This window comes from Eurosta solidaginis, chromosome 2, assembly GCF_040869045.1.
Source record: "Eurosta solidaginis isolate ZX-2024a chromosome 2, ASM4086904v1, whole genome shotgun sequence".
NCBI classification, from domain to species: Eukaryota; Metazoa; Arthropoda; class Insecta; order Diptera; family Tephritidae; genus Eurosta; species Eurosta solidaginis.
In genome coordinates, this window is record NC_090320.1 from 213,206,615 (window position 1) to 213,225,496 (window position 18,882).

Genomic DNA, 18,882 nt, shown 5'->3' on the forward strand with positions numbered 1-18,882 from the left:
TACAATCCAAAACATCGATTGAAAATTTACTAAATTGGTGGAGTGATGGTAGCGTGCCCCACCTACCACACCGAAGATCCTGGGTTCACGCCCCGGCCAGAGCAACATCAAAATTTTAGAAACAAGTATTTTCAATTAGAAGAACATTTTCCTAAGCGGAGTCGCCCGTCGTCGGTGTTTGGCAAGCACTCCGAGATTGCAGATGCCATTCGGAGTCGGCATAAAACAAGCAGGCCACGTCCCGCAAATTTGTAGGAAAAATTTAAAAGGAGCATGACCCAAATTGGAAGAGAAGCTCGGCCTAAGATCTCTTCGGAAGTTATCGCGACTTACGTTTCTTTTTTTTATAGTAGGTTAGGTTGTAGGTGCTCTGGTAGGGGAAGCTCACTTGGAAAGCATTAAGATCCGTTTTGATATAAGATAAAATAACGGTGATGTAGCTATAGCTACTGAGAAAACGCTATAGTTTCGAATGTGACCGTTCGCAACCTTGGATAAATCCTCTGGAGATTCAAGTGAGTCGCACCGAAATACATTCGTCTTGTTCTAGAAAAAGCTAAACAATCACGCATAAAGTGACTCGATGATTCTACCCCATCATCCTACATACAGCCCGAAATCCCTACAGCCATTTGCATACAGTTCAATTGTACCGATATCACTATGGCCCGGGACCCAGTTAATCTATATCATGAATATTTCGATGCAATCGCAAGCGAGGTCAGGCACTCCCAGACTACCCTCGATCGCACTATAGTTGAACTCGAGGCCTTGATAGCCAGTGCTACTACGGTTAGGCAATTTATCATCTAATCTGACAGCCAATCGGCTATCAAGGCCTTGGGTTCGGCTATAGTGTGAACTATAGTAAAAAGGAGAAGAAATAACAATAGTAAAGACCAGTTTCAGATTGGCTTATCAGTTTGCTTTTAAGAAACTCATAAACGCTTTTTTGTAGGCTGGAGTGGACACAGCAGCTATATGCTATCTATCCGAGAGATTTTTTGTAGGGCTGAACATTTTCTCAACGTCATTTCTAATGCAATGAGGTTGGTCCATAAACGCTACCGATAGAGGCTATTAACTATCGATTTTATAATTGGAGGCTATCGATAAATCTCCCAACTCTATTGGACGCCTTGTTAAACAAAAACTTGAAATTAGTTTGTCTAAAAAAAAAAATGTAGTGAAAGGGCCGCGTTCGCAACACCTTTTCATAGCAGCTTGAGAAGCAGTGCAATCCTATAGACGTTATCAGTAAATGAAGGTGGTGATGCTAAATAAGCACCAAAATCCAAACATGCACGATAATGCGGGATGGAATTGCTTAGGCAGGTATACCTTTGTTTGTAGGAAAAGCAATGGATTTATATTAAATTGTTACGTTTTTAATGTATTAATTTGTATTTTAGTTTCTATACTCTTTCGAAGACTCCAAATGCCTTGGATGGAGTGATTCATGGTTCACGATTCGCATATATGGAACGTGAGCACATTAAAGCTCTTTATAGTCATAACGTAGATCTAAAAATAAACTCTAAACCTTCTGATTGAAGTTAAAAACAGTGTACTTTCCATTAGAAAAGAAGAGGGCTGACACACGTATGTATATATCCATAACGTCTCAACCTTCGAAGGGTGTTTTTGCAGTTGCAATATCAAAGCAAACGCTTTCTTCTAGGGTCTACCAAATCTTTCGTTTACACCCCCTGCCCATAGTGACTCTTATTGAATACCTCCTAGGCGAATCCGTTCAACAACTGCGGTTGTTGAGAAACTCCGGCTGCATTGGCATGGGCGGTATTAAGTTTGTAGTTATTTTTGGGATAATTCATAGGGATTAGATTAAAGTGAGTTTGTTGGCCAATGAAAACAAGCTCATAATTATGCTATAAACTAGAAAAGGCTTGGCGCTTTCGCGTATATGTACAATCGCACAGGCGAAGAGTAAGCAACGACTTCATCACCATACGCGCAACTGATTCTCACTCATACTATAGTACACAATTATGCAAAAACTCATACAGCTAGTTATTATATCTCCCTCGATACTCGCCGTCGACATAACGGGCAGGATCATAAATAAAATAAACTTTGCTCTCGAACACTCAAAGAGCCATCTCCATGATTCCAAGCCATATATCAGGACAGTTCGGAAAACTTGCCTTTTGAATTGCCTACTTAGTTCAAAGTAGTACTTGTTGGCAAGAATTATTCTCCGTTTGATTTCTAAGTATCGAATTTATATCCGTCAATAGTGACGTGGCTGCCAAGGCGCTAATGCGCCGATTCTTGAATGACAGCAACGACTTCGTTTTGTCCTTTAGGTATACCATTAGCGATTAAAAGTCCTAAAGCTTCGCTGATTATGTCATATTACGCCAGTAAATAAAAAACCTCCAAAGCTTAACGAATTCCTATCGACCCCAAAACTGGTAACAGGAGGCCTCCAATGAGTTGGGATAAAACAGGTGCCCGAAAAATGACGTCAGTGTTCTCAAATCAGGAATAGCTGCTCTAGAACGTCCTAAGATCGTCAGATTTATAGCAAAATACAATGAAAGAGTAAAGGAGTTGCCAGTCTTTTATCACACATTCTGAGCCTATTACTTACGTAAATTTACTCAGCTTGAAGGCTGTACTTGAGCATAGAGGCTCTCTCGATATAAAGCGTATTCTCAGATGCAAACTCTGTCTTTATCAACTATCTGATCTCATTGGTCAGAGCCAGAATCATATAAATTATCGTAAATGCCGCCGGATTCGCCAAAACATTTGGACAGTATTTTGACTGCTATTCAAACAACAACCCTATAATGAAATGTTACGAGATTTATTATACTTCAAAATAGCAGATTCTTTCTTAAATCTAACATGCAAAATATTAAAAACTTAATCAATTTCTTTATGCTAGACCTACTAAATATAAAAAAAACATGCGAACTTTCTACACAAAAATGCAAATCAACATAAATTTTGCTTTAAATATGTTCAGGCGCCAAAAACAGCTGCCAAATCCAAAACATTTTTCATATTTGGTGAACAGGCTTGTCGCACCGACATTTCCCACGTATCTAACAAATGAGATAATGAGTATAAACGTGGCAACTTGGCAATGCGCGCCTTTAGAGCATCCTGTACAGCTTTTAAAAAAGGTGTGGTCCCATATTCATGCTGAGCCAGAGCGCAGTTAGGCGAAACAGATGGATAATCCTCTGAAAGTGAGAGAAAAAAAAACGACAAATAAGCAGTTATTTGAATTTGCATATAAAGTAGTCTACACAAACCTGGTATAGTAACGGTTATTGGTGGTACACATGGTAAGCGTTTATCATCTAGACAACAAATTACTTTAATTGATTTAGGATTATTCTGAGCTGTGCTATCGAGAGTAAGCTTGAATTTCTGATCGAGTCGTGCTATTTCGCCTTGAAGTAGATGTGGTATCTCACATTCGTATTGTGTGGTTGATTTCTCTGTAATACGTTGAATTTTCGGTGGTGCTGGAGCACTGAAATTGGTGATTTTATTAAATTAAATACAAAACTAAATCAGGAAGGATTATATAAAAAGAACCTAAGGAGTAAAATAAACACATTCGAAGGGGTCGTAAAACGTCGGTAGTCAAGCTAGTATCAAAAGGTTCTAATATCGGAGTATGGTGGATTCGTAACGCTTCTGTTGTTCTATTCACGATAAAGATACTCCCCGAAGGTTTTGGGGAGTGTTATCGATGTTGGTGGTCCTCTGCCGGCTATAGATCCGGTACGTTCCGGTAACAAGCGCCATTAAGGTACTAGCCCGACCATCTCGGGAGCGATTGATATGACCACATTAAACCATCTAGGCCATCCCGCCCCCACCCCGTGGTTCCATGAGGAACTTGGGATCGCAGCTTCGCCTCCTAAATGTGTGTTTGATACATTCATATTTTTAACAGGATATCGCGTTAGTGAGGTTGACAGTGGGGTTGCGGAAGCTCTGAAGCTAAAAAGCTTTGTATTGCGCTTATAAACCCCTTGAATGCCCGGTAACGCTCCACTAAACCTTCGGTGATCGGTGTTGCGGTCTGAACAACTGCGTAGGAACTATAGGTGGAATAATAAATTTTTTATTTACCATATATCCGTCCCGAAAAGCAATTCCAAACAGGGACGATAAGTGCGATACAAAGTATGATTCGCAATGGGACTTTGTAGTGTAGTATTTACAACTTCCATCAAAGGATTTGAAGATTTCTGAAGTTAGATAGGAAATCAAAGATAACGTTCAGTGCAGTAATTCAAATTTTGTTTAAAAACTTACGCCAAATTGCTGTCCTGTAAAATTAACAATGTCGAGTTTCTCTAAAGCTTTCTCACATTTCAGCAAAGTTTCCAATGGTACCCGCTGATTTGGATTGCTTAGTATTTCTAAGAGTTTACTCATCTTTGTAAACTTCTCAGTATCTATAAAAACCAAAATTTTAATTATGTAGAGCTAGAAATTTCTGATAACTGAAATTACAACTTACTCGCGCCATCAGTGCCGATTTTGGCCATCATACGCTTTAGTGGTTCAATATACTTCGTTAGCTGCTTGTATTTCTCACGATATAAATGATCTTCTTGTGGATTGAATGGACTATTGCTAGCCACTTGACCAGGTGTATTGAGTGGTCCACTTGGAGATTGTCGCATTTGACGTTGTGTATTCTGTATAAGATTAGCCATTTGTGGACTGGATGCAGGCACCAATGCTGGACTTGGTATCATTTGAGCATTGGCCATTTGTTGTTGTTGATTTTGTGCGGACTGCTGTTGTTGTTGTTGCTGTTGCTGCATTTGCTGTTGTTGTGCTGCAGACATACCAGCTGGTGAAGGGACAGTACTTGGTGAAGGACTTTGTCTTAAAAATTGCTGTTGTTGACCTGGTACACCACGATTAACCTGAAACATTTGCCCACCTTGGCCCATAGGCATATTTGGTTTCTGCTGCATATTCGGTGCCATACCAATCATTTGCCCCATACCAGCTAAAGCGTGAAGTGTGCGTTTTATATTTTGTAACAATTATATCGTAAAGCTATACTTCATACCTTGTGGCCCAGCATTTTGCGGCATACCACCACCTTGTGGACCTTGTGGTCCACCCACCATATTACCGGCATGCATTGGTCCACCTTGACCTTGTTGCATATTGGGTGGCATACCTTGCATACCTTGAGGTCCAGCATTCGGGCCCATCGCACCTCCGGCGCTCAAACGTGCATTCATCATTTGATTCAATTGCTGCTGGTTCATACCCATTTGCTATATTTAAAAGTAAAATGTGTTAAGTTATTAATTTCAGGTCGTTTTACAAAACTTGTACGTATACTTACAGCCATTTGTTGCTGCCCCATTTGTTGCATCTGTTGCACATTCATTGCATTTACATTCATAGGACCGCCTTGCATTTGTCCTGGCCCCAATTGCATTTGTTGCGATGGACCACCAGGCCCACCCGGTCCTCCTGGTCCACCACCTCCCATTTGGTTCATTTGACCTGGCATGCCGCCCATTTGCTGGGCATTACCTACCATATGTGGTTGCGGTCCACCGCCTTGATTACCTATACCGCCACCACCACCACCCCCAATAACATTCATTTGCATACCGCCACCCATATTTCCACCCATTTGCTGCATCATTTGTTGATTTGGACCTCCGCTCATTGGCATCTGACCACGTATACCCTGCATTTGCATTTGTTGTTGTCCTGGTCTTTGTTGATTGAGGGTTTGTAATAAGTTCGATGCAGCTACAGGGCCACCCGGACCCATTTGATTTGGATTCGGTCCACCAGCCATTTGTGCATTTCTATTACCTTGACTTGCAAGTGTTTGCAGGGCATTCAAAGGATCTGGCATCATACCCTGTTGATTCATTTCGGTATTCTGTTGAGGCGGCGGTTGCGCCGGCTTTCCTGCATAGCCAATTTATTTTAAAATCGAATATAAATTAGGCACATATCACTTGAAACTCGGACAACAGTGGAGATGTGTGAGTTTAACCCTGGGCGGCTACATAAATTTTGTTTTTGTTCTATGAACAAAGGACATTAAAATAATCTGAATGGAAGACCAAGGAATCTGGTAGTTTCCATCAAGTGGGACAATAAGTAGGCACGGCTGTCATAAAAGGTGAACGAAATGCAGAACAGAAGATTCAAAGGGATTAAAAAACGTACCCAAGGCAGTAGGGATATTTTGAGGAGTGTTGGTTTAATGGTTCCACATTACAATTGAAAATGTGGTTTGTATTACTCCCTGGGAGGTGTGATTCCGCTCTTACAGTAATAGGTATTTCGGCGATAAAAACGGGGTTAAGTAAAATGGCAACAGTGTTTGCCGGTTAAGACTGTTGTGTTGGCGAACTCGATCAGAAGGCTGCTATTTGGCGCCGAAACGTATTATATTGCTTTTGGGGACAGAAAAGATATCGGGCGATTGATAATTATTTACGGTTTCCGTTTTCCAGGAATAACAAAGAGGGAAGTGACTTATTTAACGTGTGCTAGGTAGCTCCTTACAAATGCGATTATTTGGAAAAAAGCACTTTCTAATTGTAACCTTCCATGGTTAGGTGTGGCGAATAAGTATGTACATACATGTGTGAAGATATTTTAAATATACTCACTTTGTGCCAAATCTTGGAAATGCATAAACAATTTAGCCACCAAACCCATATATTCCTCTTTGCTACGCGATTTCTTAAATATATGGTTTTCCATAACGCCAGCATTTTTTGTTGGATCCGTCGTTTGTAGTGCTTGATTGCTGAAAGATTAATGGCGTCAATAATTGGGCTGCATTAAACGTTACTATTCACTTACATTTTCGCAATCATAGTTTGTCGAAATTTTTGAGAAGGCCATTCTTCAGCCATTTTTAGCAATATACAATTTCAGTGTATGTTTTTCTTAGATGAGCTTATTTTTTGCAAATGATGAGATGCTGAAAAAACGTAGTTGTATCATTGAGAGAAACGGAAAGGAAGTGAAACGTCAACAGCTGTTATTTTAACACTTACATAACGGTGCTGCCATTTAACCAGATTTCCTATTAATTCTTGGGACTTTTTCTCATTGCCATATTTGACTTTTATTATAAATGTATAGTTTTTTCCGGATTAGCGATGACTCCCCTGCAAAAATTGTTGGATTACGTGTTCCATTTTCTTCATGTTGGAGTACTCAAACAATACTCCTTTGCAAAGCGTTTGCGGACCACCATCAGCCGATCATTGCTCGTTTTTTAACGACCGTGATCACGACACGATGACGATCGAACAGAGATGCCAAAAGTAAAATATTGCATACAAATAACTGATAATAAAATTTTACTATGGCAACTCTGATAAAATGCAACCGCGCACTGGTTTTATGTATACATACTGTAGTAAAGAAAAATATAAGTTTCTTTATTCAGGCAAATGCTAAATAACATAAGAATATTCGTAGTAAAAAATATAAAAGTTGTATTGCCCCTTTTCATTTACTTTCATTTTAAATTAAATTCACTCCGATAATTCTTTCCGGCACAATTCCTCTTTAGTACTTTGGCATATGATCCTCTGCGGGTGCTCCATGGAGTACTACAGTGAAAGTACTTTGGAAAGTACTCTCACGTATGTACTCTATGGATTACTCACAAACAAAGCGAGAGTGGGATCACCTACTCCCCTCCTAGGACATCGCAATGTTAATTGGAGCACATTTTTTGTATGAATACTGACTAGTTTTGGAATACTCCTATACTCCCAAAGGAGTATTCCTTACATTATTTATGGAGTACTCGCGTTTTTTGAAGGGTCAGGATTTACAATGTTCGGAAAATGATAAACAATAAAAAAAAAACCGAAAAAATATACGGCGCTAAAACTTCGAAGAGATTTTAGGCCGAGCTTCTCTTACAATTTGCGTCGTGCTTCTTTTTAATTTTTTCCACAATATGTTATATGGCGATTCCGAGCGGCATCTGCAAAGGCAAATAAGTTTTCACTGAGAATCTTTTCATGGCAGAAAAACACTCGGAGTGCTTTCCAAATCACTGCCTTTTTTAAAACTTTGATTTTGCTTTGCCCGGGGCGTGAACCCAGGATCTTTAGTGTTATAGGCGGAGCACGCTACCACTACACCACGGCGGCCGCCAAATCATAACCAATACGCAATAGTAATTTGTCACATAAAATTCAGGCTGGAGTATCATCAAACGAATGGTAGCTTACGACAAACAAAAACTAATTAACTATTCGGGATGCTTTTCCGACACCATTTCGAGAGGATTTCAAGAATCCTCAGGATCAATTGATATTGGTGTCGTTCTCGGTTGTCTCGGATTCAGTACCCTTTCGGTACGACTTCAGGACTATCTGAACACAATTGAAGAACTAATTTTGAGTTTATCTCGTGATTATTCCAGCACAGCATTGTAATTGGTTTCGAGATAATTTCGACACTATTTCAGCCCTTTTAAGGCACAAGCCCAACCATTTCGGAAACGACTTCATTGAACTCTCTGGATCATCCCATACCGAATTGTCGGTATCATTTTCAATTATTCGTATTGACAAATAGACCAATTAGAGAGGATAAACATAATAAGAGACGTCACTCCATACTTGTCGCCATTTGCTAAATGTTTTCTTCGAGGTAGTCGCTGTTTTTTTTTGGACGAGATGTGCACAAAATGTCTTCTATACTTCTCGTGGGGTATTTGTGTTTATTTTTTCGACTGTATTTCATTAATTAATTAATTCCCTTTCCAAAAAGCACAGTTGCACAAGGTGCCTACACGGCATGGGTAAATGCGAGACAATTAAAAATGTCCCTCTTAGAAAACATTAGGCATACATTTTTTTAATTTCCAGCGAGTTACTCGCCACTCGTAGCAGAATGTTGTCAATTTGTTGGTTTCATTTTAAGTTTACCAACTTCTTTTGATAATTCCTACTCCTGTGAAATGAATAAAATAAAATGGGCCATATAGTTGACCCATGATCACAATATGGTCGATCTAGCGAAGTATTTTTTTCAATCGGATGATATCCATCTAGATCTATGAATCTTTAACTGCTTAAACTTTGGGCTGGATACGACAATGTCGGGCAACGGTGAAGTCTATAGTCCCCAATCCTTTATTTAATATCTGAGATTGTTCTGCTTACGTGTTTTTCTAAACAGATTGTGAGTTTGTATGTGTATCCTATATATGTATTTTCCATTTGAATATAGAAAGTAGAACCGGCGGTGGTGTGATGGTATCGTACTACGTCTACCCCACCAGCCATCAAAAGTTCATCAGCGAAATTTCATCTACTTGCAGATGCCGCTCGGAGTAGGCATTAAAACATGTATATCCCGTCCTGCCAATTCGTTAGAAAAATTAAAGTGTAGCAAAGAAAATTAAAAGGGAAGATAAGCCTTAATCTTCCCGGAGCTATATCGCACCTGTAGATCCCGTTCCCCCAATTTGTGGAAAAAATTAAAGAGTATCACTAAGCAAATTAAAAGAGATGATTGGCCTCTCGGAGGTATATCGCGCCAATTATAATTTTTATAGAAAAGGGGAGTGGTTATCAAGTTCTTGAAGTCGATGCAAAGCTTTTTCAAAAGATATGGGCGGCTTCAAAAGGCGTGGCGCCCCATGTTTTTCAAAAAATATAGTTGAACACGCTTTTTAAGTCATCCTAGCAAAATTGTTCTTCTAATATTAGCATTTACAAATAAGAATGACATTTTTTAAAATGAAATTTGTTGGAAACAAATATGTGGGGATGATCCTTGCATGGATAGGCTAACGGATGCGCCAATGGATGGGCAATTTTTACGTCATTTTCCTTTAGCTCTTGTTTTTTTCTCTTTCTTTCATTTGCTCAAGCAGTCAAGTGTGACGTAGCTTCGCAGAACAAGCAATTTTGAACTCGTGAATGCGCAATCTTCTAAGTGTGATTTGTGTGTCATATCTGTTCAATCGATGACATCAAAATGAGTGCCATATTTACTATTTCCTTTACATTTAACGGTATACCGGAAGTAAGTATAATTTAATGTGTTTACTTTTTACTTACTACTACATGCATATCACGCCAGCATATGTATCTATATACAAGTCAGCTCGACGTTTTGTTTTGATAAAGCACTTTAAATAATAGAGTGTACGTATTTACATATGTATGTGTGTGTGTCGTTGATAACTGCTGATTAATAGTTGTGATATACGCCTTTCGTGCTGCTGCGCTCTACACCTGTGTGTTTACTTAACGTTTTCGCTGTTATTCTATTTACTGACGTTGCTGTGTTGACGCTCTGCTGCTGCCTTTATTGCTGTCGCTGCCGCTGCTCTCGTTTATACCTGTGTAGAATATAGCGCCGGGCACAAATACGATGATATTTGCAGTTTTTTTTCGCTGTAGTCATGTTGTTGCCGCTGCTAGCTTATTGGGTGATAGCAGCAAAATTGTCACGACATTCACTGTTCGTACGTTCGCCGTGGCGCATCAATAGCAAATACGTTCGCTACGTTCGTTAATAATTCGTTTTTATTTCGGTTGAGGTTTTTGCTTATTATTTTACTTGTGCGCTCTTAATATAAATACAATGTAGTATGTAATGTATACAATATAATTTGCTGACGTTTGGAAATTTTTGTAATACGCGTTAACAACATTTGAAGAACTGCAATCAATATAAAAATATATTCTATAAAGAAGTGCTTTTAAGTTTATATAGCTCGCTAAAATATATACCAGAGCTGTTAAAGAAATACAAAACAAATATAGAAACCAAAAAAATAAGAGAGCGACGTTTTGAATTACCTTGAAGTGTTGGCAGAAGAAGAAGAAATCAGTGACAGCGCTTACATACATACCACATGCATACAAACAAACATGAATATACGCTTTAGTAGTTACAGTTAGATATCAGAAAAAATGAAACTTAAAAGAAATAAATAAAAATCATTAACAACAACAGCAACTTAAGTTGAGGTGGTGCGTGCAATTGTAAAGTTTCCTCGCTCGGCTGACTGTTTTACCGTTTGTCTATTATTATTTTCTTAATTTTGTTGTTGCGTTCGGCTTGGTACGTGTGCCATATTGTGTGTGGAAATGCAAAATGATACACATTGAATTGCAAAAACGAAAAGACATGAAAAAGCAAAGTGCAAATTTTACGAAAAACGTTAACAAAGCAGAATAAAAAATATATATAAATAAAAAAAAAGTAATGAAAAACGAATCAAAAAAGAGCGCGCGCATAAAATGAAAACATCAAGTGGTTGTTAATTTACATACATATGTATCTACATATGACAGTGTCGCTTCTTCAGGTGCTCGATGGTGAGGTGAGTGAGGCGCGTGAGTTGTATTTATTTAAACATATTTACATACATACTTATGTACAAATGCGTGTTTGTGGCTGAGTGTAATGTCGATAGAGCGCGCATATGTATATCAAACAAAACAGATTCTAGTTCAAAGTGCAATGTGAAAACTCAATTTCATTTATTAAGTAAATGAAACAACAACAACAGCAAACACAACTCATGGCAATAAATCAACAGTAACAGCATAAAAATATTTATAAACATTTTTCAATTGTCATCAGCGTAATTGCATTTAAGTGCATTCAAAAATATACAATTACAACAAAAGCAACTAAATATAAAAAAAAAAAATAGAAAATTAACGGTGCAGTTAGAAAAATAGTAAAGCGCAAGAGAGCGTGATACACATACATACACTCATAAAAACATAAAAATATTTTGATTATTATCGCGGTGTTGAAGGTTTATAGCAGCAACAACAAACACATTGCTAATAGCAAGCAAACACCAAAAACAATTAGGTATGTAGTAAGTTATATAACTATGTACATACATACATATGTATGTATGTATGTATTAATGTTAAGTTAAGGAAAAGTCAAATTTGGTAATAATTTCATGTATAATTGCAGCATTGTTTGTAGATACGATACTGCGTAATATTTTACGCTTGATTAGATAGCTCAACAAAACAGTGGCATAAATTGTATATTAGCAACAACAACATTAACTATGTTGTATGTAACAAAATCTGAAAAGCGCACCACAGTAACAGCGGTTGCAATTGTATATTATTACAATCTTTATATACCTGTAGATATTAGGGTAATTCGTTTATAGTTATTACCAGAAAGTCTTATAAATTATAGAATAAGCAATTGTTTAGAAATAGCTACATATCGTCGATGGAAGTGCAAAACCGCTCACAATTCTGCTGAAAAGCTTTGCGAAAGAATTGTACTTGGCAAGCGTTTGTTTAATACTTATAACACAGTATCTACAACAAATTTACAACTTCTGCTTGCGACAGAGTAACCATTTTTTGTAAGGTGATCTTCGTACAGACCATTTTTGCTGAGCATACTTATAGTTCAGTGCGCCTGAGTTGTTAAACGGTTTTATTTAGGTTGACTTGACAGGCTGGTTGGGCGGCACGAATTTTGTAATTGAAATTTAAGTAACTTCCCGATAAGGTACAAGCTTGAAACTTGGAATATAGTTCAGAACCCGATGACAATGCAATAATAAGAAAAAAAAACGTATTTGTTGTCCGATTTGGTTCATATTTGGAACGCAAAATACATACATGAATAGAAAGCCACATAAGAAAAAAAAAGATATCACCGCTAGGTGGCCCAAGGAACGAGATATTCAAAAAACTCGCATTTGTGGTCCGATTTCGCTCGTATTTGGAACACATAATACGTACATGAATAGAAAGCGACATATGAAAAAAAAAGATATCACCGCTAGGTGGCCCAAGGAACGAGATATTCAAAAAACTCGTATTTGTGGTCCGATTTGGCTCATATTTGGAAAAAATATTATATACAGTCCGGTAGAAGTAACATCAAAATATTTAGTGCGAGGAGGGACAAGAGTCGAGTAAAGTCTTTGGAAGGATTATGTATTGAGGACTTAGATTGTAACAAATTGTCACGAAATAGTCCGTGTAAATAATGAGTCACTAAATGTACTAAATAGAATGAGAAATAATAGGCAAATAATTAAAGACTAAAAACTTGAAAATAAAATAATTAAAAAAATTTTTTAAGCTAAATGGTTTTATTGAAAACAGTACTTGCATGAAGTAATAATAATACTAAAAGCTAGAAAATAATTAGGTAGGTCCTAGGTACTAGTCATCACACTCCTCTTCAATCTAGGGCGTTGATCAGCCAATTAAATAAAAGCGTTGGACGCGTCAAATTTCTATTGATAGTCATATATAAGACCAACTGAACCTTAATCAGGTTATGCTACGCCTCACATTTTTAGAAATTATTTTATTTTTTATTTGTACTTAAATATTAGGGTATTTGGTCATGTTGTAAAAAATATAAAAAAAGCTACAATTACAGTGTCTTAGAAAATATTACTTTCTGTAAAAAACTTAATATTTCATACTAACACTTCAACTTTGGAAGATTAGTCCCTCCATAGTTTTTTTTGTTTACCACAGAAGTGAAAATGATGAATCTCGAATGCCTCCGAGGAAAATGTGAAAAAGTGGTGGAAGAAGAAATGGTGGAATTTCTAATTGTTAGTATGAAATGTTGCGGCCGTGGTGTGATGGTAGCGTCATTCGCAGTCGGCGTATAGCAAGTAGGTCCCGTCCCGCCAATTTGTAGGAAAAATTAAAAGGAGCACAACGAACAAATTTAAAGAGAAGCTCGACCTAAAATCTCCTCGGCGTTTATCGCGCCTTACATTTATTTATTTAGTATGAAATGTTACTAATTTTATAAGAATCATTATTCAAGAACCGAAGGACACTTTGTGGCCAGTTGAACCTTTTCAAAAAAATAATTTTTTTGAGAAAAATGTATCTTTGGTAATGAATTGTCGCAGTGTTTTTCAGTGGGCGTGGTCGCCAGCTGGTTTTCTTAATTTTGACAACCTCCATGCTAGAACATGACATGATATCGTCAAAGGCCGCCGCATGGCGTGTTGAAAGCGGCTACCACACCGAAGGTCCTGGGTTCAAGTCGCGGGCAAAGTAGCATAAAAAATTTAGAAAACATATTTTTCAACTAAAATACAGTTCTTCTAAGCGGTTTCGCTTTTCGACAGTGGTTTGGCAAACATCTCGAGTGTTTCTGCCATGAAAAGCTACTCAGTGAAAACTTGTAGGTCCTGTCCCGCTAATTTGTTGAAAAAATGAAAGGGAGAACTACGCAAATTGTAAGAGAAACTCGGCCCAAATTCTCTTCGCAGGTATATTGCGCCTATTATTTTTTTGTTTATTATGAGAAATAAAGCCATCTTGTGGGCGCTTTTGTAGATGATTGAGCCCATTCATCACGCTAGCTTTATTGCAATGTTAAAGGAATCTAATAATACCACTTTTCTAAAAAATCATCTGAATTGTCGTCGTTATAATTTTGAATTCAGAAAACTTTGAAAATTGTAGTATATTGTTTGTTAAGTTTCTTTGAAAGTTAATTGGATTGGAGTTGGTATTTTCGTAATCTGTACCTAAAACTGACGAATTTTCCGGTTCGAGAGGAGGAAAAGGATATAGGGCTGCCACTGCGTATGAGCAACATATTTTTGAATTCATGCTAAAACCGTCAATTCATTGGATCATCAATCAGCATGGAAGCATTCTAAATATGTTTTTTGATACATGTAAATACATATTTATTCTTGGTTGATAACAAACACATGGCCTTACTGCTGTGGTCAGAGCTTGGGCATACTTTTTTACAGACAAGAACAATACACCAAGTATAGATAGCTAATTTTTGAGGGTTGCACTACGACTATTGGTCTATTGTGCCCTCAACTCCTTCACATTTCATACAAAGCGTTTTCCATGACAAAGCCTAGTAGTTCCATTAACTTGAAAGTTTGAATGCGGGAATGCTCAGGCTATGGCGAGCCCTAAGATTGCATCGCACTGCAAGAGGATATGTTCCACCATTTCCACTGAACGGACACAGTATAGGCAGGTACCATTCGATTGTATGTTCTGCACATGGCTGTTGAGTCTGCAATGTCCTGTAAGAATAGCTGTTAGAATTCTTAGATTACTGAAAGGCACAAATGTCATCTATATTTTAACTGATAGTTTGCTTTTAATTTATTCAAAATTCGTAGGATTGGAAATACATACTTGCCAGAAATTTAACATTATTACATATTTCTGCTATACGCTTTTATTTATTTAAAAGTGATAAACTAACTTAAGCTTGTTGCCTATAGAACTAATGTATTTGAGAAGTTTCCACGACCACCTTAATTTAATCTTATTCAAAATGGCTTGGAACCCTAAGCAGGACCAAAACTCATTTTTGGTGGAGATAAATAAATCCAAGAATGAATTGGCCATCAGTGACCAAAACAGGGAAAGGAAAATCATGACGAGTTTTCAGAAGAAACTCAGCATTTAGAGAAGAAAGCTATTGCAGCGGGTGACATTTTCTGGTTTTTTCCAGCAGACCAAGCGAAGACGCATTTCTAGGTGAAGACGGCTCCAGATGAACTCTATGCGAACCACGCGGATACCATAGTTAAATGCTACGCACTAATCTTTGTTTTTTTTTGAAACCTCTGCCATGTACGAGAAGTCCTATGGTTTGTCTGTCTTTTCGCAGTCAAAGGTGTACTTAGAAGACACTTATGCATATAATAATGAAAATTGGTAAGGAGCTATGAGGTTCAGTCCTTACACCTCCAATAAAATGTGGAATTGGGGAAAAGGGAGCGTGGCACCTTCCTTGCAAATGGGATTTTTAAGAACCATGGCTGCCGTACAAACATAGATTATTATAACAGCTAAAGTTTGACTACAGAGTTGTTTGGCTGTTATTCCTTTTGTATGTTTAGTAATCTTCCGCCGTTAAAATTTTTTGTTAACTTCAGGCTATATACATCTTCTATGTCTACATAAAATTCTAAATTTCGTAAAGAACAAAGTTTTTATACCAAGGATTCCATTAATACCGACAGATATACCTTTCAATTTTAATCGCCTCCAATTTCCTATTAGGTTGGCTTTCGCAAGGTCTATCAATAAAGCTCAAGGACAGCTGTAGTAGGAGTCAATCTTACCAACTCATGTTTCGTTTTTGGCCAATTATACGTAGACTGCTCCAGAGTTGGCTCATCGAAAAATCTTCGTGTTTATACTCCAAATAATATTACAAAAAATGTTGTATATTCTGTGGTTTTCAGCAATACCTAAATTCGCAAATACACAACCTTAAAATAAATTTAATATTTTATTGTGCATATTTTTATAGAAGCGTGGGGTGAAACCCGTGGCCATAAGCTAGTACAAAATAAATAGTCCAAAGTGTCCAACTTTTATGGCTGGGCTTTTGTCGTTGCTTTAAAAAATATGTTGCTCAAAGGAATATGCGCTTTTGAAGCTTCGAAGTAATAAAAAAAAGTAGCCCAGAACCCTAAAATCTTTTTGGAAAAGTGATGTTAAGCAGTTTCCACGGTCCTAAAGTCCTAAATAGACGGGTTCAACAATAGTTCGCATTTTTTCTAAAATAAAAATTATGAAACAAATTATAAAATCCGTAATAAAAGAGGAGTAAAAACTGGTTATAAAAACAAAAAAGGGCTTCTATTTTACGATGTGCCTCATATTTTGTAGGTGAACATTTTTTCGAACAAGAGTCCTTAGTAGAATATATCTTTTTCGGATTCACACTTAAGTCCCTGAGCTTTAAATTTGATGATATCTATTGCGCCCCGAACAAAAAGGCAAACCTTTATCCTTCACTAGAAGAAACCCAAAGCGAAAGCGTTTTAAGCGTCTTTCGATGTCGCATATACATACTACTATAAAACAAGTTAAATTTTTATTTCACAGCTCTGAGTCATGACTGGATCACAAACACGCGAGATATAGTCAGGAGGGTTAATATTATTGTTTATATAATACTAATTAGCTTAATTGCAAGAACGAAATTTATAACAATAACCGTTAATGAGAAGTTAGGTAAATATTTTTAAAATTTGCTTTAGAATAACGTCAAAGAAGATATTAGTTTAGTTCGATGTAGGTAGATAGTATGAAAATATTGGAATAACAACAAAAGCTGAGTCAATAGTGATGTTTATAGCATTCTTTTTTCTGCCGAATTATACAACACATGCAGAGTACAGAACTCGAGACTACATAGCATTAATTGATTCGATCTACGTGGTTCTTTAAGTCAGTTTAAGTCTATCCAATTGAGGAATAATTGAAAATAGATTTCAGGCAGAACAGAAGCAACGAAAAACTCAGCCGTATTATACTCCTCAGGATCAGAAAGGCAGCCTAGGTTTTTATGTACGTTGAACCTTCCTTTGGAAAACACCAATTTTTATGCGCTAAAGAGAGGCGTCCGCTTCAACGGAGTGGGTAGCCATTTTACATTTAATAAAAAGAGGAGTTAGTACTCACAACTTTTTATATTAAACACAAAGTGTTGTATTCAGTTTTAAAAATTATGTAATACCGTGCTTCGGTTGTGGCCACGGTTGCCACTTTGGTCCATTTGGAACAAAAATGGTCCCATCAAAACCCATTTGCTCTCTTGGTCCTATTTTTTCAAATTTGATCATTTTGGCAAGCAGTAATGATTCACTGCGGTAAAAATCCAAACACTGTTGATTGCAATCTATTTTCACTAACTCACATATTATCTACCTTTCACTTTAATGAATTTTTATCGCACAAAAACTATACTATTATTAACATGGGATCAAACAAAGGCAAATTAGCTAACAGATAATTTGGGCAAGGAAGCACTAACAAAATTGTATTAGATCTTAGGGCAAACAAATTTTTGTTCATTGTAGATGAAACAACGTACTCATCGCTCGTTTATTAGAAACTTTTCGGTAAAGACTTTTGGCACTAATTAATTAAGAAGAGGGATGCAAAATGAAACAATGTAGGACTATATCGACTTACATACGAAAAGTTTTACACTCTAAAGTTGTGTACTAAAACTGCCTTGTAAAAATGTTAAAATTGTTACTTTTCGAAAGTCATATAGATATTTAAATTTTTCTCACGCAGCCTAGAACAAATCAGTGAGTCCAAGAAGTTCCAAAGCCTAGAACAAATCAGTGAGTTCAAGAAGTTCCAAAGGTGGTGTTGAGCTACACAAAATACTTGCCAAAATTTTTACTCTTTGTGTCACCCTGGAAAGTGCGCGAAGTTAGTGGCTAATTGTATAGTCCAAATTCAATGTCAGATTACAGAATACGCCCACCGTGGTGTGGCAGTGTCTGGCAAGCGCTCCGATTGTATTTCTGCCATGAAAAGCTCTCAGTGAAAACTCATCTGCCTTGCAGATGCCGTTCGGAGTCGGCATAAAACATGTAGGTCCCGTCCGGCCAATTTGTAGGGAAAAATCAAGAGGAGCACGACACAAATTGGAAGAGAAGCTCGGCCTTAGATCTCTTCGGAGGTTATCGCGCCTTACATTTATTTTTTTTTTTATTTATACTTATAATCTAGTAAAGGGTTGATATCAGAAAAACTTTGTATGCCATATGTAACAAGTTTATCACAATCAAAAAGCAAAGAGAAAGGAGGGTGTTTAGGCCACCAGCCTAAATATTACCGACCACCCTAACGCGCATTTATTAGCAATATCATACCGGTATTGGCCAACACCTGCCGAGCGCTAAATTCGAAGGGGAAATACTCGACGAAAGTTAGCTATCAGCATGTGGCGCGTACTTTTTCTTTAGTACATTCTTTCACTTCTTTTGAGAACGTTTGTGAGCCAGCAGCTATATCCAGGTGAGTTATCCTCCACATCTTTACACAAGAATTAATTGCATTAGATCATTGTCAT

General features: G+C 37.3%; 2 protein-coding genes and 1 long non-coding RNA gene across 12 annotated transcripts in view; 2 read left to right on the forward strand and 1 right to left on the reverse strand.

Annotated features, from left to right (window-relative positions):
* The first annotated feature begins 1,117 nt into the window (after positions 1–1,117).
* On the forward strand, positions 1,118–1,563 carry LOC137240575 (uncharacterized). Its single transcript, XR_010949762.1, has 2 exons — positions 1,118–1,335; positions 1,413–1,563. It is a non-coding gene; the product is annotated as an uncharacterized lncRNA (long non-coding RNA).
* Positions 1,564–2,812: 1,249 nt separating this feature from the next.
* Positions 2,813–7,193, reverse strand: MED15 (mediator complex subunit 15). Of its 3 annotated transcripts, XM_067767033.1 has the most exons (10): positions 7,053–7,193; positions 6,856–6,976; positions 6,659–6,799; positions 5,363–5,954; positions 5,078–5,291; positions 4,514–5,014; positions 4,306–4,448; positions 4,120–4,238; positions 3,288–3,511; positions 2,813–3,215 (listed from the first exon to the last, which is right to left on the reverse strand). In XM_067767033.1, exons 2-10 carry the CDS (start codon positions 6,906–6,908, stop codon positions 2,992–2,994), a joined length of 2,211 nt encoding a protein of 736 aa, XP_067623134.1. In that variant the 5' UTR covers positions 6,909–6,976; positions 7,053–7,193; the 3' UTR covers positions 2,813–2,991. The 3 variants fall into 3 exon arrangements, with proteins under 3 accessions (XP_067623134.1, XP_067623135.1, XP_067623133.1); XM_067767034.1 differs by lacking the exon at positions 7,053–7,193 and having other exon boundaries at positions 5,363–5,946; positions 6,660–6,799; positions 6,856–6,998; XM_067767032.1 differs by lacking the exon at positions 7,053–7,193 and having other exon boundaries at positions 6,856–6,998.
* A 3,317-nt stretch (positions 7,194–10,510) lies between these two features.
* LOC137240576 (serine-rich adhesin for platelets) overlaps positions 10,511–18,882 on the forward strand; it is a 112,165-nt gene continuing 103,793 nt past the window's right edge. For 5 of the 8 annotated variants that reach the window (XR_010949763.1, XM_067767036.1, XM_067767039.1 and 2 more), the window contains exon 1: positions 10,511–11,868. The gene's annotated coding sequence lies outside the window, so the exon portion shown is untranslated. Of the gene's footprint in view, positions 11,869–18,547; positions 18,828–18,882 lie in introns of those variants that run through there. The other 3 variants (XM_067767037.1, XM_067767042.1, XM_067767041.1) reach the window with 3 other exon arrangements.